Below are 23,894 nucleotides of genomic sequence, written 5' to 3'. Positions count from 1 at the left end.
TTGGGAAAACACACTAGATAAGGTAGGTCAACAGACAATGGCCGGACTGAGCTGATAGAAAGGCTACAGTAACTCAGATAACCATTCTGTACAAATAATGTATGGTGAGCAGAAAAGCATCTCAATGCACACATCAAAATTTAAGGTGGATGGGCTGAGACTACAGTGTGCACTGGCTCAACAAAAGGGAAAGTTGTTACATGACTGTAAAAAAACATAGCCTGGTCTGATGAATCTTGATTTCGGCTGAGGTACACGGATAGTAGGATCGGAATTTGACAACAATAACTCGAGTCTATGGATTCAACCTGATTGTGTGAACACTTCAATTGTAATGATGTGAGAAAGGTTGTCTTGCCACACTCTGGACCCATTATACCAAAACCAGTTAATCACTGTTCTAATGCAATTTCCCATTTAAGTAATGTTGCTGACATACAGTACTATACAGACATCTTTTTATCATCTTCTAATGGTTCCTCCCAGCATGATAATGCACCATGTCACAAAGCAAAAGTGTGACATGTCAGTAAGTTGATTGTGTATTAGTGGTCTTCCCAGTCACTAGTTCTGAATCCAAATAAAACCCATTAAAAGTGCATCTGAAAAAAAAAAAAACCCCAGCTGGAACTGCATAATGCAATCATATCAACACAGACCAGGAGTGTTTCCAACATCTTATGGAATCTATTGTCGCCATCATCTATATCGCTTTATCCTGTATACAGGGTCACGGGGGGCCTGGAGCCTATACCGGGAGACTTAGGGCTTGAGATGGGGGAACACCCTGGATGGGGTGTCATTTCATCACCGGGCACACATATACACCCTCTCACATGTTCAGGCACATGTTACACAATTCGGAAATGCCAAGTAGTCTTTGGACCGTGGGGGAAAACCAGAGTACCAGGAGGAAACCCACCAAGCACGGGGAGGACATGCAAACACAGACCTGAGGAGGGAATCGAATCGGAACCTTAGAGGTGCTAACCACTAAACCAATCTGCAGGAACTGCATGATGCAATAATGTTAACATGGAACAGAAATGTTTCCACCATCTTGTGGAATTCCATAAACAATTCCATTTATTTGATTTAATGATGAAAAAATGATTTAATATTATTTATTAAAAATAAATGATAAGAGAAATGCACTGTAATACTAATTTTATAATGTTACATGTAGTATAACACTGGGGGCTCTATTAGTTAATCGAACAACCCTGTAACTCCAAGGAGTCATTTGTGGAATCGAACAAAGTGTTTCGATTCGTTAAAAAGATTCGATTCGCATCCACACTTTTGCTCTCGTGCCCTTTGCTGCAGCTCAAACGAGCGCGCGCTCGGGTTTTATAGAGACATCACAGAGACATGGCGGCGCTTTTACTCTGTACGAGGACATCACTTTCCTCACACTACTGTGATTACAGTCATCACTTGGGCCAGTTAGGGAATAAAAAACTACAATGAATGTTTCAATTAATTCCACCAACGAGTCTTGTCCTGGTCTCTCTGTGTGTGAAGAAGACACGCTCGCGCCCGGGATTCCCTTCCTGCTGGACGCCTGGCTCGTGCCGCTGGTCTTCGCGCTCATCATGGTACTGGGACTGCTGGGAAACTCACTGGTTCTGTATGTGATCTCTAAACACAGGAAAATGTGGACAGCGACTAATATTTATATAGGTGAGAGTCTTTTCTTCTTTCTTTCTTTTTTTCTTAAAAAAATCATGCTTAATGCATTATTAGCACACAAACATCCAAATTTTTTAAATGCATTTAAAATTAATTTCATTGCACTTATGGTCAAAATTAAATTACATATTTAAAAATGTATAGGGAAGAAAATCAGGTCTAAAATATTTCAGACCTGTCAAAAAATATTTTTATTGTCATGCAAAACAAATTTTTTATTGTAATGTAAAAAAAACTGTACTCAGTTTTACTGATTTTTGCTTTTAAGCAAATATAAGATAATTTCCATTATTGCCAAGGTGTGTTTTTTTTGGTGGCCAAATTACCCATAACTGTGTGAATGATCGTGTGAGTGTGTGCGATTGCTTGGCATCCCATCCAGGGTTTGGGCTCCTGGGATAGACTCCTGGTGGTATAGAAAATGAGTGAGTGTATTTTTAGTGTGTATCTAATACGAAAATTATTTGGGATTGTATGCAAAAGGATTGTTAAGAAATGTGAAACTACAAGACGTGCTACACTGAGAGCAGCAGATATTCTATAATAGTTTAAATGTCACTAATTTCTCTGCAGCAAACCTGGCGATGACGGACATCACCTTTCTGGTGTGCTGCGTACCTTTCACTGCGGTGCTTTATCCGTTACCCAGCTGGATCTTTGGAAATTTCATGTGTAAATTTGTCAGCTACATCCAACAGGTCAGTTTCTGCCCTGATGCATGAATTCCAGTAGAAAATGGCTTTTTTTTCCCATAAACTGTGTCATACTGTAAATATCGTGGACGATGCATTGGGATAAACAATTTGTAGATATATAATTTGTGGATAATGAATATGATTGCTTGGTCTAACTTTGAGTCTTGTTTAATATCAGTTAACCCAGGTTATGTTTAGCAATCATACTGCAATCAAGGTTTAAATACTAAACACACACACTAATAAAGTGTGTAGTATTAAAAGTTTGAACTGCACTACGGTGAAATGTCTCGTAGTAAATGTAGATGTTCATATTTATATCTGATGTTTTTTTGTACATCTGTCCAGGTATCCGCACAGGCCACTTGTGTAACACTGACAGTGATGAGTGTGGATCGCTGGTATGTCACCGTGTATCCGCTGCGCTCCTTGCAGTGTCGGACACCGAGAGTTGCCACCATGGTGAACCTGGGAATCTGGATAGGTCTGCATTTTTCCAATCAATGCAGCAATAAAGGAAATGATTCACCCTAAACAAGTTGCATCTTAATCATTACAATTAACATGACCTTCAGTTGCCAGATTTCTGCTACTGTATATTGATATTATAAGTCGACTTTTTTACTTTGTTGGCAACTTCGTTTCCTACATTACCCACAATGCCTGTTGACAGTGGTGCGGTAGGATTTTGCCCTTGCTTCCTTTTTAATTTTTAACTTTCTCTTAATCCTTTAGCTTGTGTAGTTCTCTTAACTTCTCGTGCTCAAACACGTCAGCATCCAAAGCTTCAACTGTCATGCCATCAACACTGTAATGCTCGTCACCTTTGACCCCTTTGTGTCCTGTTTAGGATCTTTCTTGGTGTCTCTCCCGGTGCCCCTGTACACTAGGACTTTAGCTGGAGAATGGTTTGGTCCACAGGTATTCTGCACTGAGATTTTTCCCACAACAACCCACAAGAAAGCCTTCATCCTGTACAACTTCCTGGCTGTATATCTGCTCCCACTGGTGACTATCTGTGTGTGTTACGTGGTCATGTTGTACCAGATGGGCCGGCCAGCTGTGGAGCCTGTTGATAATAATTATCAGGTAATGTCAAGCCAAAACGATGTCTATAATCAGTAAACAGTTGCTGTATTGCAGCTTTTAAAGGCGTAATTACATATTTCATGTATAAGGTAGGAGTTGGAGAGCATTGCAGATAGATTGCAGATCGGCGTAGTTCTGTGTTGAGATGTTTAATGTCAACAGATTTTGCTTTGCATTGCGACACATTTAGTATCCTCTCTGCTAACTAAAATAAACATGGCTTAGATAGCATTAAGTATTTCTTTTATAATAATAATGCGGTTATGTCTATGCAATGGATGTTTCTCTCACTGATAGGTCTGTGCGAGGTCTGTGCATGCTTTGTACGAGCAGTATTTAAGTCAAACTGGGTTTTGTAATGAAATTTCATGATTAAGGATATAAAATTGATTGACAGTTACAGATGCACAGTATGGTGATGAGACTCTTAGCTGCTATAAATAATTTAAATGATGCAAAAACTTTAAAGTAGGCTATACACCAATGAATGACGATCCCAGACGAGATTCACAATCATTCACGAACATCAATTGCACACTACAAGAATTCAGCAGGGAGTTATTACCACATCCCATGTACAGCACAGTCCTGACCTTCTTTCCACAGGTTCGGGCCATTAAAGGAGTTCCTGGGAGGCCAGACTGATCATGGCTCTGGCATTCTGAGAAAATGTTCTAACTTGTTGATATCCAGTGCATTAGTGCATTAGAGTAGTAGGTATTATACTGTATAGACAAATAAAAGGAGTTTTTACTCTCATAACTGTATCCTGTTATTCTGCGCAATCAAAAGTCCCAGTTTAACTTGAACACCCCTCATAGTTTTAAAAGACATTTCCATCACAGCAGAACTTGGTAGAACTTTCTCAGATGAGTCTCAAAGTGTCCGTATGATTATATTAAGCCTGCTTGCCTTCACGGTCTTCCTTGTGTAACTCTGTGATTTATCAGCTCCAGGTTCAGACAGAGCGCAGTGCTGCTGTAAGAGCTAAAGTATCCCGTATGGTGCTGGTGATCGTTCAGCTGTTCATTCTGTGCTGGGGTCCCATTCAGCTGTTCATCCTGGCCCAGGCATTTAGCCCACACTTCCGTCAGGACTACTACACATACAAGGTGAAGATATGGGCCCACTGCATGTCCTACAGCAACTCCTGCATTAATCCTATAGTCTACGCCTTCATGGGTGCCAACTTTCGCAAGGCCTTCAAGAAAGCTTGTCACTGCTGTTTCACACAACGGGTAAATGTCGCCGAACAGCCGAACGCACACGGAAACACCGAGATGCATTATGTGTCGTAGAGGAAATGTCTTATAGAGTATATCTCTTATCTCTATGTGGTGTGTGTGTTTGGAACCTTTGACCTAGTGCAGACATTATGCTAGTCTACATGAGGGGAAGAAAACTGAAATGAAAAGATTTAAAGAGGCAAATGGTGTAGGTTAAGGATACAATGTATTTTTTTAGGTTCGAGTGTAGTAGCAATAGGCCGTATGTTATGTGGCCATTGAAGCTGTATTTTCATTAGACTTAGTTTAAAGTACAAATACGTGCAAGTAATTTATATACCAAGACGCTGCTTTGAAAACAGATGGATGTATTGTACAGAATGCGCCATGGTGAAGGAGGAAGACAGTGAAATACCAATAAACGTCAGGCCTTTTATTTGTGTTACCTTGAACAGTATTGACTTGTATACAGATAACAATCATATCAAAATCTGTATTATTATGTACAGAAAGAAAGTTATTAAACAACAACTGTAAATGAAAGATTTTGACAGTAAGAATGTGCAAAAACAGATATCAATGATTGTATGCAAAATAAATACTTTATGACTGTTTATATGTTTTGGTCGGGTTTAATTCCTGAAATGAACTATTGAAAGCTGCTGTGTCGACTGTTTTATTTTTATCCTTAGTATTATAAGAGTTCATGTGTATTTAATTTGTCTATATACAGTAAGTGTATTTAGGTCTGTCGCCTTGCACCTCCTGGGGCCAGGTTCGATTCCCGCCTCTGTGTGCATGGAGTTTGCATGTCCAGGATGTACCCCCACCTTGTGCCCCAAATATCCTGGGATAGGCTCCAGGCCTTCACAACTCTGTATACAGGATTAAGCGATATAGACGATGAGTGAGTAAGAGAGATATTTCTGAATTTTTATTCCTTTGCACATACAGTATGTTCATGAACTTATAACTAAATTCCTAGTTGTGTATAAGGAAACCTGCTGATGAAGTCTTATTGGCTGCAAGTATGCACTATATTAGTTTTATTAAAGCCTAAGTTTTTTTAGTAAAATTAATCTGATCTAAGAATTTATTTTAATTTATCTGTTAGATGTGTTTATCATAGCAAAGTGCATCATCGAGTTCAGGATAGTATCTACCGCCACTAGGTGGTGCTATAAAACCAATAGGTTTTATGCTGAAGGAAAAATACACAGTAATATGTGACAATCACTCATCATTTTCTAAGTTCAATGATAAAGCAAGATTAAAGTTTAACTAGCACTCAGAGATCTAAGCAAGTGGATGAATTAGAAAACAAAAATTATTTCTATCAAATTAAACATTACATTAATGTATTCATTATGCTTGAATAAAGGCATTTCTGTTTAAATAATCCTAAACTTGGGTTAATGTCTGTTTAGGGGTTTTGTGCACATCCATTAGGGTTCCCACTGGGTTCTTTGGTGTTCTCGCAACTCCGAAATACATGCCATTAGGTGGACTGGCTAAAATAAGTGATGCTTAGGTCTGTCAAAATGTGTACATGGTGCTGGATGTATTCCCAACTATTGCAGTGTTTCCCGATTGACTTGTTCATCAACAACAACCCTGACGAGGAATAAGTAGTTACTAAGAAAGAGTGGGTGGTATCTGAGAAACAGTTCTATTCACCTCTACTCTAATAAAAAACCTGGTAGTTCAGGTTTAGTCTACTTTGAAAACTCACACGTTGCTGCGTATTTTAATTGTGCATTAGTTTAAATGAGGACTAACTTGCACTGCAAAACATGGACAATAACACTGACACACACATCATTTAATTTCATGCTTCATGTTTAACTTATTATAACTTATCAAGCTGCTGTCATACCCACATGCCATATCTTTACCCTTTTCCATTGCACATTCTGCATCATTTATACGTTATATATTTATATTTTAACTTTGCAAATTTGAAATTTGTAGATTGAACATTCATCCCACTTTTTTAAACGTAACATTTTTCTTAGTGCAATTTTTATTTTATTGCAGTAAAATCCCTCATTCTAAAAAATCTATCTTTCCATTTTTACCGTTGTATAAGTATTTCATCGCACTGTGTATGGTTGAACATGTGAAAAATAAAATTTAAATTATTTCTCACTTTGTGAAATTTTTATATGGTATTCTAAATAAGATGAAAAAGGTTTCTCCTGCCTTTTTTAATTTTTCGCCCGCTCCTGTCAAGGGGGCACCACAGCGGACCATCTGATTTGCACACAACTAGACACGGGTTTTACGCTGGATGCCCTTCCCTCCCTTTTTTAATCAGTCTTGAGACCGGCACTAAATCCAGTGGGTTGGAGTTGAACCCGGGCATTCCCATGGCAGGCGAGAAACCTACCACCAATGCCCGTTAGAGGAAACCAGAGTACCCAGAGGAAACCCACAAAAAACGAGGAGAATCGAATCCAAACCACACGTATATCAGAATTACTTAACATAATTGACCAGGCTCCTTTACACTTAGAGAACTGGCGTTAATGCTGATAAGAAAGCCTATAGATTAAAACATTTAGGGAACATCAACAAAGTCGAGCTCTCATATAAAACGTCAACTCTATCAGACTACCTCTTGGATAATAATTGCTATACATAAAAAATAAAAACCTAATTTTTTTAAAGTGGTATAACCCTCAATATTATTGGTTGTGTGGGCTTTTTTTTTTTTTACAATGAAACCTATTTAAGTGTTTTTCTTTTTTCACGCATTCCGCAAACTCTGCCATTTACACACGTGCCCTGGTGCTTATGGAAGGCAGGCCTCCTCTGATTCACAGGTTTGGAATTTGCATCTAAATGCTGTTTATCAACCAATGATTTGACTCAACGGCTGTGGACACACCTCAGATTAGTGCAGGATGCCTCGATACGACCAAAAATCAACTGCAGCACGAAGCAGACGTTCAATTATAACGTTCAACTGGAGCGAGTATTGAGGAAGCGCCTCGCGTGTCACGAGCGCCTTGTTTTCACAGGGAAATCAGGAATGTTGCTTCCGGTTCCCAGGAGTGCGAGAAACAAAACGGAAGCTCAATTGGTAAGGAGTTTTTTTTTTTTTTTTTTAATATATATAAAAAAAAATATATATATTTTTTTATATATTTTTGTTTGGAGAAATACGTGTGTTTTTTTTCTTATTATTTAAGCAGTCCGCGTGTTTTATTTGGTATGTGGAAGTCATTTAGTAGCGACGTAATGCGAATCGGTTGCGATGGTTACGACAAAAAAAAAAAAAAACCGAAGAAGAAAAATGTAGCCGCTATTGCAGTAAACAGTGTGTGAGTGCGAACTGGAGTACTCAGGGTGTTCAATGTGGGTGCATGACTGGTGCTGGTGTCCTATTTTCACACACTTCTTACTACTACGATAGTAAGCGGTTTCGGACAGCCGATATATATTTATCTAGCCCTGCCCTATTGGCCAGAACAAACCGGCTGACTCCAACAGTACTGTATATTAAACGTATAGGAGGACGTGTCAAAGCTTTTATGGAGGAAATTCTGGGCGTTTTAAAAGGTAAGGAGACGTATAGCGCGTGAGTGGAAGACGGGATAATACGTGAAGCGTGTTTCGAAAGCATTAAATCTATAGTTAGATAGTAAGTAAGTCGCTTATCATTAGTTAGTCAGTTGGGGAAGTGAAGGATTGATTGCTGGTCTGGGGTGATAGGGTTCAACTTTTTATCAGGATAATAGTAACAGCAAGAAAAAAAAATGCTGTAACACGTAAAAGTTGTTGATGAAGGACGAAAAATATAGCATATTTACCTTGTTTATGTCTTAACTCACATGATATGCCTTTAAACGTGTCGTGAAAATTCGTGAGCTGTCCTCATATATATATATATATATATATATATATATATATATATATATATAAAATGCATAACACATACAGTGTACATGCATACTGTACAGTTTGACTTATACTGAATGTCAGGAAGCCTAAATGTAAGCCAGCTCCACTCCACGTGGTCTGACTGCCTACCTGCTTCTGGTAATTTCACTCACTCACTCACTCTCTTTCACAAACACACACATAAGCAAGATGTTATTTAGTGCACCAGTTAGATATTAGTGCTTAAAACTGCCCCCTGTTTTTATTTGTCTTCGCTCAACTTGTCTATAAACTAAACTGGAACGCAGATTGTGTACATCAGCTCACTTCCTGCTAAATTTACAGAAAACAGTCATGGCTTCTGGTATGAAATATGTCCCAACTATGTGTGTGTGTGTGTGTGTGTATGTACAGGTATGCATTCCTTAGATCTTTCATAGTTTCATGGTTTGTTTCATTCCTCATGAAAAGGCATAATAAGAGACAGAGAGAAGGTGAGAGCGAGTTAGAGAGTGAGTGTGATGGAGATGTTTCAATTTAGATTTTTGTTTAGATGTTGTTGCTGATAACTTCTTCTAACAAAAATGACGAATCTAGGTTCTGATGTCACGTTACGTTTAACGTCATTTCCGACGCTTTGGATGCACCCGGCTGGTGTGGATTTTTGTTCTTTTTAGGAATTCTTCAAAGCAGCCCTAAATATAGTGTTGATTGATGGAGGTACCTGTGTCACGTCAGTGCTGTTGGTTGAAAAGATGATTAAATTTTATAGTTCAGTTAATTTTTTTTTAGATTGCCAGGAAGAGCAAATAATAAATAAAAAAAATTGAAAAACAACTAGCAGATAAATTATATATATTGGTAATATTTCCACTCACGCACCCTTGCTCTATCCCTTTTTTTTTTTCTCGTTCTCTCATTCAAATTTCCCGTAAAGTAAGTGTAGGAATGATGGTCTCTATAAGAAACAAGGCTTCTGTCTGTGATTGGATCTCGGTGGATTAGTAGCATGTGGCCAGGGATCAAGTTGAGGTCTTTAGAAACCGTAGCACGCATAATGAAGGCTTTCTAATGAATGGCGTGCCTTGTTAAAAGCGCATACATCTTGCTACAAGACTTGTTCATGCAGTGATGCATGGAATGGAATCAAATGTCAGACTTGGCATTTTTAATAATGGCGACGTGTTTATCATAAGTCAGACATCGATGGCATTGGGAAGTAGCAACCAGATAGGCATAAATGAATATGAATTCAAAACAACTATGGTTTCAGTGAATATTAACGTTATAATATTTCACAGTTTCCAAGATTTGCATTGTATTTCTAAAGTAAGTCTCATGAGTTGATGTTTTCCTGCAAACGGTTTCATCTCACCATCACACCTGGGGTTTTACATCTGCTGACGGATAAGCAAGTGTTTTTTTGTTTTTTCTTCTTCTTCTCTTCATTCTGTGTTTAATAAACATGCTCTTGGGTTCTGTTTTGACTTCGCAATATCACGTCATACTGTAAGACCTATTTCGAATGTTTGGACGTTCTGTCCTGACGCGAGCCATTTCCTGAGAAGCCTGGGGCATATAAATGTGATTGATAACATAAGCGAGAAGCTGATGTGAAAGATATGACATCATTAACCAGTATCTACTGAGGATTAAAGTATATTTTTTATATAAAAAAAACAATATGGAACTAACAGTAGACTATACTGTAGACAGGTGCTGTTGAGGGGGAAATTCACAAACTGCGAGAATTGGTTTAAATGACAGCTGAGTCTTGTCTGAAAAACTGGCTCAGGGACTTTTGCCTGATCTGACTTTGTTATTCAAATAAGGCTGATGTCTGGGGAAGAAAACGTGGCTACATAGTATTTGTTTCTTAGCCAAGAGCGTTCTTTTATCCCCCCCCTTTGAAAGGTAGGTAGGGTGTGTGGTTTTACTTAGTGATAAGAACTAGCACGTGAGAACAGTAGGTCCTTGGCTTTTTGCCCTGAGGTTCTTTACATTGTTTCATCTAATCTGATTTCTAGGTTTTTTTTTTTTTTTTATCTATTTCTTTTAAAGGATTCAAATCCTTGATCAAGCTGGCAGAACAGGTTTCCACTTGGCATGTTAGCAAGCAGAATTGGTGTCAGATTTCTGGTCCTGCAGCTCTCGCAGGGGTTGGCTGTATATAGATACAACTCAGCAATTAACAGAATATCTACTGTTAGCAAGAGATCCGTGTTTGAAACAGAAGATTTAAGGTGTGTTCGTTTTTTTTCTGCTGCAGTAGGAAGTCAAGCGGTTTGGCCACGACTCAAATAATCCACACGTTTGAGGGTTTTTTGGCACGGCATATCTGTACTTCTGCCAACAAACAGAGTGAAGGAAAGCAGTGATTTTTGTTCTTTTGAGCACACCATACTCCAACGAAGTGGCTTCCAGGTGATTTTGACTGATATGGGTCATAAATTTCCATTTATTTTGCAGTCAATGAAAAAGAAAAAAAAAACATACACGTGCATACAGTGCCAGTCAAACGTTTGGACACGCCTTCTTATTCCATGGTGACTTTTAAGTCTTTTTAGTTTTTCTACAGTGTAAAACAATCATAAAGGCATCAAAAATATGCAATCATTTTCTTTTGAATGGTTTATATTAGATCTGTGGGCTACTTATTCTCTGTAAAGCCTTCATAACGGCCTTCATAACTCGAAATAAACCGCAGAAGATCTTGCTTTCCTGGGATGCTCTTCATGAGGGCTGTTACATCATGGTGCTTGATGGGTTTTGCAAGTGAATTTCACAGTACTGTTCTTGCAAGAACTGTTCCAGAACAGCTGACCTTAAAAATATCTTTAAAAAAAAGAAAAAAAATTTTTTTACTGTTTAAAAAAATTTTTTACATTTTTTTTTTTTACATTTTTACTGTGTGTTAAAATAACAACTGACTGTTGTTGGTTTTGTTAATTTCAGTATTGTTCTAGAATGTAGAAAATACATTCAAAAACTTGTGTTCAAACGTTTGACTGGAACTGTATATATATTGATGTTAGGAATGCCATTCATTTGAAATACTTTTTTGTACTTATTAAATAGATTGTGTGATTACATGCTTGGATATTAGTCTCAGAAGACCACGCACGGAATCATCTGGCAATGAAAAGGATTCATGAAGGGCTGCATTATATTCGTATACACAGAGCCAGTGCTCACAGCTGTATGGACTCCCCAGCGTTTAGGCTTTCAGACGTGTAAAAATGAGTTGTTTTGAGCTGCAATAATTACATCCGAAGCCTCTGCCTGTGCTAATGCCTTCTAACTGTCTCTCGTTTCTCTGATTGCGACGTTGTCTCAGTTTCCAGCTCGAAGTCTGTTGCAAGAGTTCGATTGCATTGTAACAAGCCAGCAGAACTGAAATTTAAAATGGCAGTGGCACATTGTTTTCATGTTAACCACAGCAACTGGACCTTCCCTGCTAATGGGGAAAAAAGGGTGATAACTTGATTATACCCCTCCAGGCTGTAAAAAGTAAAAAATGAGGTTTTTAGCTGTTCTAATTATTTCTCATATAGTGTTGATCAGGTTTATTGTTTGGAAAAAATGGCTGCATTCAGGGTTTTGTTTCAAGTAATTAAAAAAAATTCTGTTAGCCATTAAAATAAAGAATAATTTTAAAAAATATAAAAAAATATAATTTTATATATATATAATATTGTGCTATTTCTCCACCTTCAAGTGGTGGTGTAATTTATTCTGGCATAATCTGGATAAATTAAAGGTTATATTAGGAAAATTAGCTGCACGGGTGCAAAAAAAAACAAGGAAAAAAAATGTTAATAAAGAATCGAATTTGTTGCATTACCATGAGCCCTTTATTTGAAGCCATTATCCTTGTGGCATATATATTTAGTCAAACATGCAAGGTTTTCCAGAATCTTCGGTGTGCAAGATAACAGCAGATACCCCAGCACCCCACCCCCAGTAGGCATGTTTGGTTTCTTGAGGCAAGTTCATGCTTCTGTTTCCTCTCCCTGAACAATGTGTTCTTCTCTCTATTTAGAGGAAACATTTTTTTTTTTTTTTTTGCTTGCAGATTTTCGACCTTCAAACATTCAACACGGATCATCAAAGCACTTCATGACAACCTTCAGCGTCCGCCCCCAAAAAATAACCAACGATCCAATCTGTGTAAATTAAATTACTGAATGTATGCATGGCTAGCCATGTTAATCAGATTAGCCTTTCCGTTCAGTAGATTCCATACTCTGTGGTCGACTCTAATATGTAGCAGTAATCCTCTGAATGACTGTGCCTTTTTTTTTTTCCTTTTTTTTTTTACAGTGAGAATTTGACTTTCCACAGAGCACATGCTGGCAGGGATCTGAAAAGCTACTGTATGCTTTTTGTCACTATAGAGAAATGAATGAAAGGGGATTTTATGTTCTTTGTTCTTTTGAAAAAAAAATTTTCCGCTCGTGTACCACTTTGTACCTCTCTACCTCTCTACCGTAGCTGTGTTCCTCGTCGTGTCACATACGGCTGAGCATGTCCGTCTGGTTAAGAGTGCTGCGAAAGCCTGTGACGTTGCATCCTGTTCATAAAACCAGGCTGAGCAACTGGTGTAAACAAAGAACAGTCAGCCTTTGCAAACCAGCCAACACTGTAAACATTCAGTGACGGATTTAGCTCTTTATTTAATCTTCACGTGCCATAATTAGAACCTTACTAAGAACATTATTTTTGTCGCCTGGAGCTCATCTTAAAAAAAGGCTACTCTGTCTGGGCAAAGAGAGTTTCTTTGTGCCTGCCAGTGATGTTAAATATGCATGCTGGTGCTTTACTAAGTTGTGTGTGTGTGTACTGTGGAACGACTTATAGGATGTGAGTTTAAGTCTGTGAATATGTGGAGTTAGACCCATAGCACTTTGTCAGATCCAAGCAAACAGTGAAAGAGATGAGCATTCTCTCAGTGTTTATGAGAAGACACATTAGCACTTTTTCTTAGTAGATCATTTGGTGTAAAGTCAGGATAACAGAATTTTTTTTCCCGCCTTCTGAAGATTAGTCAAGTGCTCTCAGACTCTGATTTATTAAACGAAAAAAGAGCACTTCTTAGAATGTATGCTTTGCCTGAGAAAGGTTTGAAACATTTATTTAAATGAGGCTTTTTGTTTGTGCTAATTGTTAGCCATGGCTGCTTTAACTCTCAAAGAGTCCTGGAACAGCAAACTTCACCATGTGTACCTCAGGAATAATGCAGATGATGGGTCATAAGAACACGTCAGAAAATGGTCAAAATAGGGATGTAAAATAAGACGCGAAACCAGTGTGTGTTCTGTTCACAAGGGCTGTGAAAATGAAAAACTGCAAAGTCATTGTTTTGATATGTTACGGCATGGGCTTGGATGAACATTCTTTTTGTTAAAGCATGACCGAAACCAGTTTTTAAAACTTCAAATAACTTTTATAACTTCAAATAACAGGTGCAAAATTAATGATAAGCCCGAATTGGGCTGTTGATAAAAATTATCATAATTTTTTATCACATTTGACAAATATCTTTAGCTCTGAAATATAATTTTATCTGGAATGCATATAGCCACAGATTTCACAAAATATCCAGAATTTGAATAACTAATGTGCGCTAGGTTTTTCTAGCAATGTTTTTCTTTTCCTTTTTTTTTTTTTTTTTTGGTCCAGCTTGCAATTCATACTTAAAAAAAAAAAAAATTCTTATAAAAAAAAATTCAATAAATAATTAAATCATCAGGAACTGACAACCTATTAAAAGAAGGAAAATGTGTGGTTACGACTTTAGAAGTTTAAGTAAAATGTGAGAGAGCATAATAATAACACCAGTTGTGCTTTTGGAAACTGTATACCAGCAGCAGCCAGCAGGAAAATATTTTTTTAGGTGGTTGTACATTAATGTGTAGTAAACAAACAAACAAAAAAAACTTTTAACACAGAACATTGTTGATACAGGTTAAACTTTTTACAAATATTTACTGCACATAAACTTTCTCTCATTTCCTCACATTACATTAAATTACTACAACAAAACAGAATTTTATATTAATTTAAACTCCTTTTGTCAGATCTTAAGCTTTATGGCAGTCATCACAGTACGACTGCAAAACGATCCCTGCTATGTCTGTCTGATATCACGCAAATGAGAATGTGTTCCCTGGTTTCTTCCTATCGCCATTTCTGGGAGTTTTTTCTTATTTCGGTCACCCTTGGCTTGGGCAATCTGATTATTATAAGCCTGGAAAACTATCACTGGAAAACTGCTTTAAAAATATTTAAAAAGTCTGGCTTATTGGAAGAAAAATATGAAATAAGGAATGGGTGGCTCAAGACCTTTACACAGTACTGTACATTTAGGCTTTTTATCTGCTCTTGTTTAAGTGTTTAAACTTTATATTGAATTCCTTTCTAATTATCACCATTAGATCCATTTGTCAATTGTTAGATTTGACACTCTGTTGTTGATGATTTAATGTTTTAGGCTAAAAATGCTCTTTTAACCAAAAACTAAAAAAATATATTTTTAATACTGTACATAAATAATTTTATTTTGCAATAATGTACATACAGCCTGTAAAGATTGGGAGGACTGTGTGATAGCACAAATCTTAGCAAGTAGTTGAAATTGTAACGATCCGCAGCTAATGAGGGTGCAGAAGGATACTCGAGAGACATGTTGGGAACAAGCAGAACAGCATCAATCCTGCTGAAGCATTGGCATAGGAAACTAACAGGAGGCTGAAGTGCTTTGATTTAAAACACTTTGTGTTTACAGCATAACTTGTGTTATTACAGTCAACATCAAAAGTTCAGGTCATAAATTTGGGCTTTATGTGGAAAACATCATCCAATTTAGTTTCCCTCCAGCATTTCAGACCAGTTATAGCACTTAATATTTGACCAGTACATACCTACAGTACAAGTAAAGTTGAGTTTGCACTCTGCATATCATATATATTCACTGGAAAAATAAATCTGAGTTTATAGGTCTAGATCCCTTTAGAGAGTGTGGTAATGGCTCTGTGTGATATCTGATATCTATATAGTTCAAATAGGACCGCTATCATTTATCTAGCTAGTATCTGTAGTTCAGAAAGTGCCCTGATGAAGCTAGATGATGATTTGGCAGCGACAGATAATTCTTACTCGTACACTGCATGGAAGGGTTAAAAAATATTGCTATTTGTACTAATGCATACTCTGTTTCTCTCCTTTTTTTTCGCCCCTCTTTTTCAGGCTCTGATAGAGCTAGCCACTCTTCTTTGGGGTGAGCTTCTCCTCTCTAAAGCCTGCTTCAGTGTTGTGTTGTAGTGTTGTAGAGGGCTGTGTCTTCGACCCAGTCTTGATCGACAATCCTCAGGTTCAAGTAGGAGGCGTTTCTCAGAGTTCTTCAGGGACGCTCCTTTACATCCGTTCGAAATAAAGTGTTCAGAAGCTTCACTGGTGCCCTTTTTTTTTTTGGTAAAGAAGAAGGTAAAGGAGGCGATATTTCTGCGCATCCCGTTCGCCTGGAGATGAAGCTGCAGGCGGTTATGGAGAACTTGCACAGGCAACAGCGGGCCAGGCTGCTTATGGAGATGGAACAGCAACAGCAGCAGATGGGTTCATTTCAGAGCTCCTCCCCCACAAGCGAGGAGCTGAAGCTCAGCTCCTCTTCAGACACGGAGCGTGCTCAGATAGCGGCTCTGGCAGCCATGAGGGCTGCAGCGGCAGGGCTGCAGAGACGGCCAATGGCTGACAGTCCTAGATCAGAGCACAGCACCGCCGAGGAGGAGGAGGATGAAGTAGACGGAGAGGAGGAGGAGGAGGAGGAAGCAGGAGAGGAGCATTACAAAGACATGATGGGGTCTGACGAGGAGGAGCAAATGTACGTACACTTGTAATTACCAAGATGCCAGGCTGTAATTTATATTGGTTTAGTGTGATAAAGATGCATTATTGTTGTAACTAGGCAACAGCTTGCAGTCATTTACACTTCCTAATGTTGTCTTCTCCCCACCTTTCCACTCTGGAGGAGGGTGCCAATCTGTAGCGTTCGTGCTGCCAAGTTCCCTTTGGTAGGCACCAGAAAGGGATCATTCAGGTTTTTCGAGCCTGTCTAAATCGCATTAAGTTGCCTGTAATTACATCACAATAGGTCTTGGCCGTTATAAATTTTCCTGTTCTTCACACAAATTGTGCGAGCTCAGTGGGACTGCGGAAGCTTTAAGTGAGTCTCAGCTGCACTTTGGAATGCATTTTCACATGGAACGAGGGTTGTGGGATTTGGCCTCAATTACTTACGTTGTATTTGCGTTTCAGGTGAAAAATTTTACAGGCTGTATGCAGAGCAGTAGAATTTATAATGACCAAGACCTATCGTAACGTCCTTATATGCACCTTAATTTTGATTCAAGACAGACTTGACTGTGCCTTCTAGGTTACAATACCTTGGCTATATTTTAACCTGGTATTGGATTTTCTTCAAATGTCATTAACTGTAAAATATTCCTTGAAAGTTTTCCTCTTGTGGATATTTAATCATGGACCAGACTTAATGTTTACAAAGATTACAGAACTCTGCTTGGGTCGTAAAATGTTTTGTACGCTTCATCTGGCACAAAATACAAGTCCACATTTCGATCATTTTTAGAAAGCAGAAGTGGGACGAGGATGATTTCGAGGGCGAGATGGAGGAAGACTACGACGATGACATGGCTGAGGATGGCCTGCAGATGAGCCGTGAGGCCATCACCCCAGGTCGAGGCATCTTGCTGCTGCCTCATCGTCAGCTCCATCCTCACTCTCAGTTGCTAAAGGCGCGATCAGGGCTCGAACCTGAAGCACGGGCCTCAAGTTTTTTAACTCCACCCTCTCAAGGCCAGCAACATAGCCAGGACCACACTGACTGGACCTATGAAGAGCAGTTCAGACAGGTAGGAAGTGCCAAATCATCTTGTGCAATTTTATTGTTCTGATATTTTTAGGAATCTGCTTATGGTTTGAGAAAAAGATTTAGGGAGAAAGTGATTTGATTGTCTTTACACAACCTTGCACGGCTACAACATCGGATGATATTTACTTTGAGTACATTAACAGATATTCATGTCCATAAAGGTGTCGCCAATGTGGACTTTACACAATTAACATCTAAAAAATTGTCTTAAACATTTATTTATTTATTCTTATAATTTACACGTTATTTTGGAATAATCGGAAAATCCGCTTTCAAGATGAGTTTTATGCGATTAACACTAGCTACTAGGGATGAGAATCACTTGGGAGCACCCAGTATGGTATTACGATACCTAGGTGCCAATTCGAGTTGCGGTTCTATAAGTAGCACCGTTTTATAAATTTCCCCATTCATTATTCTTTTTTTTTTTTTTGGACTTTGTTACAAAAAGGTTGTGTTTTCAAGTTTTTTTTTGATAAATCCAACCTTCTGTGTTATGATTTGTTGTAAGAGTTTATTCTCATCTATGATTGAGAAATGAGAAGCCAATCAGTGCTCCTTCCTCATCCAGTGGATGAGCAGTTCTCATGGAGTTTGCCAATCGAGAATGGATACCAATACCAAAAATGTTAATGTCTGGTACAAATATGTGCAAAAAGATATATATATATATATATATATATTTTTTTTTTCTGACGAGAGAAACGATCAGATCATGCGTTTACATGACGAACATTTACCTATCTAACAGATTATTAAAGGTTTAGAGCACTGTCTCATTCTAATTGAAATTGGATTCTGAACATGCCATATTGGGTCAAAGTGTTCTGATTGAGGTGGTTACATGATGTGTTTATTTTATTCTGACTATTAGTGGAACATTGGGGTCCATGCAAACACAACTACTGGCAACAAGCCATTTCCTTTTTGCACAGCTGGAAATATTATCAGGTCTGCCTTTTCTTTCCTTAAATCTGACATGGTGGATATGCTTGTTTTCCTGTGTTTTTAAAAATTTATTGGAAGATGAAATCATTCATTTAGTTTTTATAAATGGTAAACACAGTCAAAAAAAAGCAGAATTGAATGGAGTACTTAAAAGTAACAACTAAATAACACTTTTTTTTTTTTTACATTTTATGTGTTGAGTGTCCTTCAGAGTGCACATAGAAACTTTTTAAACTGCTGTAATCTCAATTATGATGTCTATAAATTGACCCGAGAGTTTTGTTCTTGGTTGTTTTTTTTTTTTGCAGCTGTTGAAAAGCCTCATGGTTCAGTGCTTTATTAGAGGAACTGAAAAGGAATCTCTCTGCATTTGTGTTCTTAATTAGCATGCCTCAAACCCTGTGGCACATAGTTTTTTTTTTTGTTTGTTTTTTTCTCCTTATTCTATTTACAAAAGATTCTTTAGACATATTGTCTGTCTTACAGTAATCGTTGAAATCACATGGTTTGAGTGTGTCACTTTAAGACCTGCCCCTTGAACGATGGAGGGGGAAATTAAGGACTATAGAAAAGTTTTGAACTAATAGATTTATCTTTGAGTGGATAACTTTCAGTCTTTTTCAAAGAGCAACCAAACAAGGGAATGATTTGTAATTAATGCTGAAGTAAGTGTAATTGTAGATTTATTTTTCATGTTCTGGCAGTTGCCCAGTTCAGGGAGAACTGAAGTTTGGAGATAGAGCTCCATATCATACTTTCACCAGAAAGCATGAGTCTTGGTGACCGTTAATCAATACTTGGCGTGTTCTTGTCTGTCAAGATAAAGGCAAATAATCGCATCCGCCTAATTGTTTTATGTTAAAGGTGCTTCGAACTGTTATGCGACCTGCATGTTTGTGTTTGGAAAGCGAGGGGTTAATGCACTGCAGTTTATTTTGGGCAGGTGGGTGGAAGCAGTTTGGAATGTGCCTGCGGAAAAGTGATAATCTGTCACTCTGGACTTGGACTCTGCCGCTACTCGTCGGCGTGTCTCTCAGCCCGTGTCAGTTGGAACTCCGCCCAAATGTTCTCTGGCTAGACACGACAAAATTCTATTTCTCAAGAGATACAGTATTCGAGCAAGCCATTAAACTCTGGAATCGAATTCAGATCGTTCTTGTCTTAAATGTCCTGGCGAAAGTACAGATGAGGAAGCCGAGTGAGTAAGTGTTTTAATACAGTTAGGTGAAATCAAATTTCAGATATAACTACCAGGCCCAGCTGTTTAGATGAATGAATAAAAGACACTGATTTATTCATTTGTATTGAGAAATACCAGGCTGCAGTCAACAAAGCATTAAATCTAATTTGTTGGTGAAGCTTTTTATGAGCCAAGTTTGTGGTTTTGGTTAAGCAAATCCTTGCATCAGAGTGCATGGTAATTTTGTTTGTTATTTCAAATATTAAGAAAGTGCTTACTACATAGGTTTTTGAAAGGCCACATAGAATCCCTCCCATGTCATAACCTGTTTATGAAATGTAAAGACTTTTACGTAACCTCTAATATACATTTGCAGCTTCAATTAGACTAGATGTCTTTTATATTATATATAAGCAAACAAAAACATAAGTAATACATGATGGGTAGTTAAAAATAGTTTTTGTCACCCCCTCACAGTTGAAAATAATAATTTCTAATCATGAAGCAGCTATAAACAGTTGTGTGTGTGTATTTATTTTAGTAGGTATACTAAAGTAGATTACTCAGCAAAAAAAGAAACGTCCCTTTTTCAGGACTGTGTATTTCAACAATAATGTTGTAAAAATACAAATAACTTTACAGATCTTCATTGTAAAGGGTTTAAACAATTTTTTCTATGCATTTTCAATTAACCATAATCAATTAATTAACATGCACCTGTGGAATGGTCGTTAAGACCTTAACAGCTTACAGAAGGTAGGCATTTAAGGTCACAGTTCTAAAAACGCAGGACACTAAAGAGACTTGTCTACCGACAAGTGAAAAACATCCAAAGAAAGATGCCCAGGGTCCCTGCTCATCTGCGTGAATGTGCATTAGGCATGCTGCAGGGAGGCATGAGGACTGCTGATGTGGCTAGGGCAATAAATCGCCATGTCCGCACTGTGAGACGCCTAAGACGGCGCTACAAGGAGACAGGAAGGACAGCTGATCATCCTCGCAGTGGAAGACCACGTGTAACAACACCTGCACAGGATCGGTACATCCGAATATCACACCTGCGTGACAGATACAGGATGGCCACAACAACTGCCCGAGTCACACCAGGAACACACAATCCCTCCATCAGTGCTCAGACTGTCCGCAATAGGCAGTCCATGAGGAGGAGATGCACTGCAGTACTTCAAGCAGCTGGTGGCCATACCAGATACTGACTGGTACTTTTGATTTTGAGCCTCCCTTCATTCAGGGACACATTGTGAAACATTTTTAGTTTATGTTGTTTTAGCTTATGGTGTTGACTCTTTTTTTTAAGTTAAGTTAAGCCTTTATTTGTCACATATACATTACAGCACAGTTAAATTCCTTCTTCGCATATCCCAGCGTAACTGGGGTCAGAGCGCAGGGTCAGCCATGATACAGCGCCCCTGGAGCAGTTAGGGTTAAGGGCCTTGCTCAAGGGCCCAACAGTGGCAACCTGGTGGAGCTGGGGATCGAACCGCCGATCTTCCGATCAGTAACTCAGTGCCTTAGCCCTCTGAGCCACCAATGCCCACCAATGACTCTTTTAGTGTTCATACAAATATTTACACATTAAGTTTACTGAAAGTAAAAATGGTTGAAAGTCAGAGGACGTTTCTTTTTTTTGCTGAGTATATATTAGTAGATATATCCTTTTTTCTGTTATTTGGTCACGTTCTCGTATTGTGCTCAATCTTCCTGAGGCAAAAAAAGAGGGCGGAAATGAGCTTTGTTGTCTCATCTGTATTGTAAATATCCCCAGTTGCATAAATGGAGCCCAGATGGACAGTAAAGCAGACAGGTCTTTAAAAATTTATCACAGCCCTCCACGGTGAGCTCCCATTTAAAGGCTTTCGTATTAAAGATTGATGCTTGAACTGGATAGGAGAAGGCAGTGCTGACTGAAACCATGGCACTAAATTACAGAGGTGTGTGCGTGTGTGGTTCATTTTTTTATTGAGAGTGGCATTGTGTTTGATCCGGCTTTTAAGTGTATTATTTGACTACAATTTGACAAGTTTGACTAGTGCACCTAGTGTGTATCTTAGGTCTTTTTAAACATACATAAATGAGATCACATTAAGTGTGTGTAATTTTGGATTATATTCAAGGATCTGAAGAGAGAAGGTCCATACTCTCAGAGAAGGAATACATACATACATACAGTATATACACAATTAGCCTAAAACTAAAGCTAACCATATATTGAGCCTTAGTTTATGGTGTTACACAAAAAATTCACAAATATACGTTTAGAAATTACAGCCTTTTTTTTGTTTTCACAGAATAAGCAGCAATTGTACAACAGGGTGCTAAGCAGTTTGTAAGCCAGCTCTGGGTTTTTTTCTTAATTATTTTATGATAAATTAAGGAGAGGAAATGTCTTGTGGTATTTGCGTTTTATGTTTGTCCAAAGCATAATAGTCCAAAAAGATGCTAATGCCAGTGAAGGACAGAATCATTAAACAGAACATTCATCATTAAACATTTATGTAAGGAAGGAATGCAACGTTTTGAAAGTCATAGAAGACTTTTAAAGTGGATGATCGCAGAAGTTTTTCCTCGGTGATGAAAAGTCACTTTACAACATTTACACAACTTAAGAACACTTTAAGGCAGACTCCAACACCAATCCACTTACCACCTCTAAAGATGAGATGCCTTTATAAATTTACATACAAAGTGTTTACTTCTAGATGCAAATCTATTCTCAGGAATAGAAAGGGCAGATTTTAAAAAGGCTGCCCATTTCTGAAACTCTCAGGGTAGATAATTTGTAGTAGAAGAATATGGAGAATGAAAAGAGGGCTAACGGCTGATTGTCCATAGTATAACCTATCAAGTACCTGTCAAACCTGTTAAAGGCAGCGTTATGGCATGGGCAAGAATGGCTGCCGGTGGATCTGGGTCGGGGGTTGTGGAAGTTATCAATGATGTGACTGTTGATCGAGGTACGGGATGCATTATAAAGCATATAAAGCAGTGCTTTTTGCTCAGATTCAGTAAATTATGTACATAAATTTAATTACATGAATCTGCGTTATTAAATATATTAATAGCATATTCAACATCTGTTTTAATTACCTATATACTGTATAATTCAACTAATATATCTGTTATGTCCATTATATATTTTTATTATTATGATCCTTTTCAAAAAGCCGCATTTAAACGTCTGTTGACCGTGTCTAAGCCTGTTACGACGAATACGCCATGTATTGGCACAAAACAACCTGGAACCAGTCCGTGTAACTCCTCATAGTTGAACTCGGTCCAAACCGTGCGTGCTGTCATGAGGAATTGCTCCTTGGCAGCGAATCCATGTGAAGATTTCTGCAAGCAGCAGTCGGACTGACGTCAGAGCCACACAACCTGAGGCTTTGAAAAACTGGCCGGGATTCAGTATAGAGAAGAGGGAGGGGGAGCTGCTGGAACGTAAACAAAGAACGCACAGAGGCTTAGCGCAGCAGTTTTTCCTGGCTTGCTCTCCATTTTGTACCTCTGAATTGTTTCTTGTATTCAAGTCAGTTCCTCTTTTTTGTCACATTTTTGTGCCTGGCATCCTCTGCTGAAAGCTCTATAAAAAGCACAATTGGTGGAGTTTTGTTGGTATTACTGAATTTACAGTTAAAAAAATTATTTCACTTTCAGGCAATCATGTTAGATAAGCTTTGTTGAACTTGATATTTGTTTAGCACAATTGTGTCCATTAGAAATGTATGTGTAAAAAAAAAAAAAAAAAAAATGCTGTACAAAGTACTGGGCAAACTTGAATCTGACACACCTACAGTACAGCTGGTAATCAGTCTGTCGTTTAGAGCCAGTGCTGTAGTAAAGCAGATATCTAGATTTGTCTTGGTTAACACGTATATAATCATCTACCTGCTTGGTGGACAGCCTAAAATATTCTTAGAACTGAGCTGGAATGTTCAAAATGTTTACCGAATGATATTCAAATTTATTGTAAAAAGTTTGCAGTTTTACTATAAAAAAGACATACAGTACAGTTTATTTATACAGTTCTTACGTTTTTTACTTTCTTAAATTTTTATATACTTTAAATATTTCTACTTTATACGTTATTTTATTTTATCGTAACAAAATTGTAGATTTTATTTTTTCCTATTAGCATTTTGCCTCCTTACTTTCTTATTCCTTTTCAAGGTCACAAACAGTCGAGTAAGCAGTGCATTGCATATTCAGTTCAATTC

The 23,894-nt window shown here is 38.0% G+C and overlaps 2 protein-coding genes across 4 annotated transcripts in view; both read left to right on the top strand.

The window, feature by feature from the left end:
* Positions 1-1,386: 1,386 nt before the first annotated feature.
* LOC128543000 (G-protein coupled receptor 54-like) lies at positions 1,387-5,105 on the top strand. Its single transcript, XM_053513264.1, has 5 exons — positions 1,387-1,683; positions 2,266-2,390; positions 2,736-2,871; positions 3,238-3,476; positions 4,427-5,105. The coding sequence occupies exons 1-5, from the start codon at positions 1,467-1,469 to the stop codon at positions 4,772-4,774; spliced, it is 1,065 nt and encodes a 354-aa protein (XP_053369239.1). The 5' UTR covers positions 1,387-1,466; the 3' UTR covers positions 4,775-5,105.
* A 2,494-nt stretch (positions 5,106-7,599) lies between these two features.
* The window catches only part of arid3a (AT rich interactive domain 3A (BRIGHT-like)), a 34,463-nt gene continuing 18,168 nt past the window's right edge, over positions 7,600-23,894 (top strand). For 2 of the 3 annotated variants that reach the window (XM_053513321.1, XM_053513319.1), the window contains exons 1-3: positions 7,600-7,787; positions 15,836-16,466; positions 17,232-17,514. In XM_053513321.1, the coding sequence (XP_053369296.1) occupies positions 16,114-16,466; positions 17,232-17,514 (636 nt within the window). In that variant the 5' untranslated portion in view covers positions 7,600-7,787; positions 15,836-16,113. Of the gene's footprint in view, positions 7,788-8,097; positions 8,267-15,835; positions 16,467-17,231; positions 17,515-23,894 lie in introns of those variants that run through there. The other variant, XM_053513320.1, reaches the window with a different exon arrangement.

This window comes from Clarias gariepinus, chromosome 15 (genome assembly GCF_024256425.1).
Source record: "Clarias gariepinus isolate MV-2021 ecotype Netherlands chromosome 15, CGAR_prim_01v2, whole genome shotgun sequence".
Lineage (NCBI taxonomy): Eukaryota > Metazoa > Chordata > Actinopteri > Siluriformes > Clariidae > Clarias > Clarias gariepinus.
The sequence above is the reverse complement of the archived record's forward strand: the minus strand, read 5'-3'. Positions and strand labels throughout refer to the sequence as shown.

What these genes read in the sequence shown, in the direction of transcription:
- LOC128543000 (XM_053513264.1), top strand. Translation starts at nt 1,467, where the DNA reads ATGAATGTTTCAATTAATTCCACCAACGAGTCTTGTCCTGGTCTCTCT. An exon ending in AGCGACTAATATTTATATAG is followed by an intron (nt 1,684 to 2,265) that starts GTGAGAGTCTTT and finishes ATTTCTCTGCAG; the next exon opens with CAAACCTGGCGATGACGGAC. An exon ending in CTGTTGATAATAATTATCAG is followed by an intron (nt 3,477 to 4,426) that starts GTAATGTCAAGC and finishes GTGATTTATCAG; the next exon opens with CTCCAGGTTCAGACAGAGCG.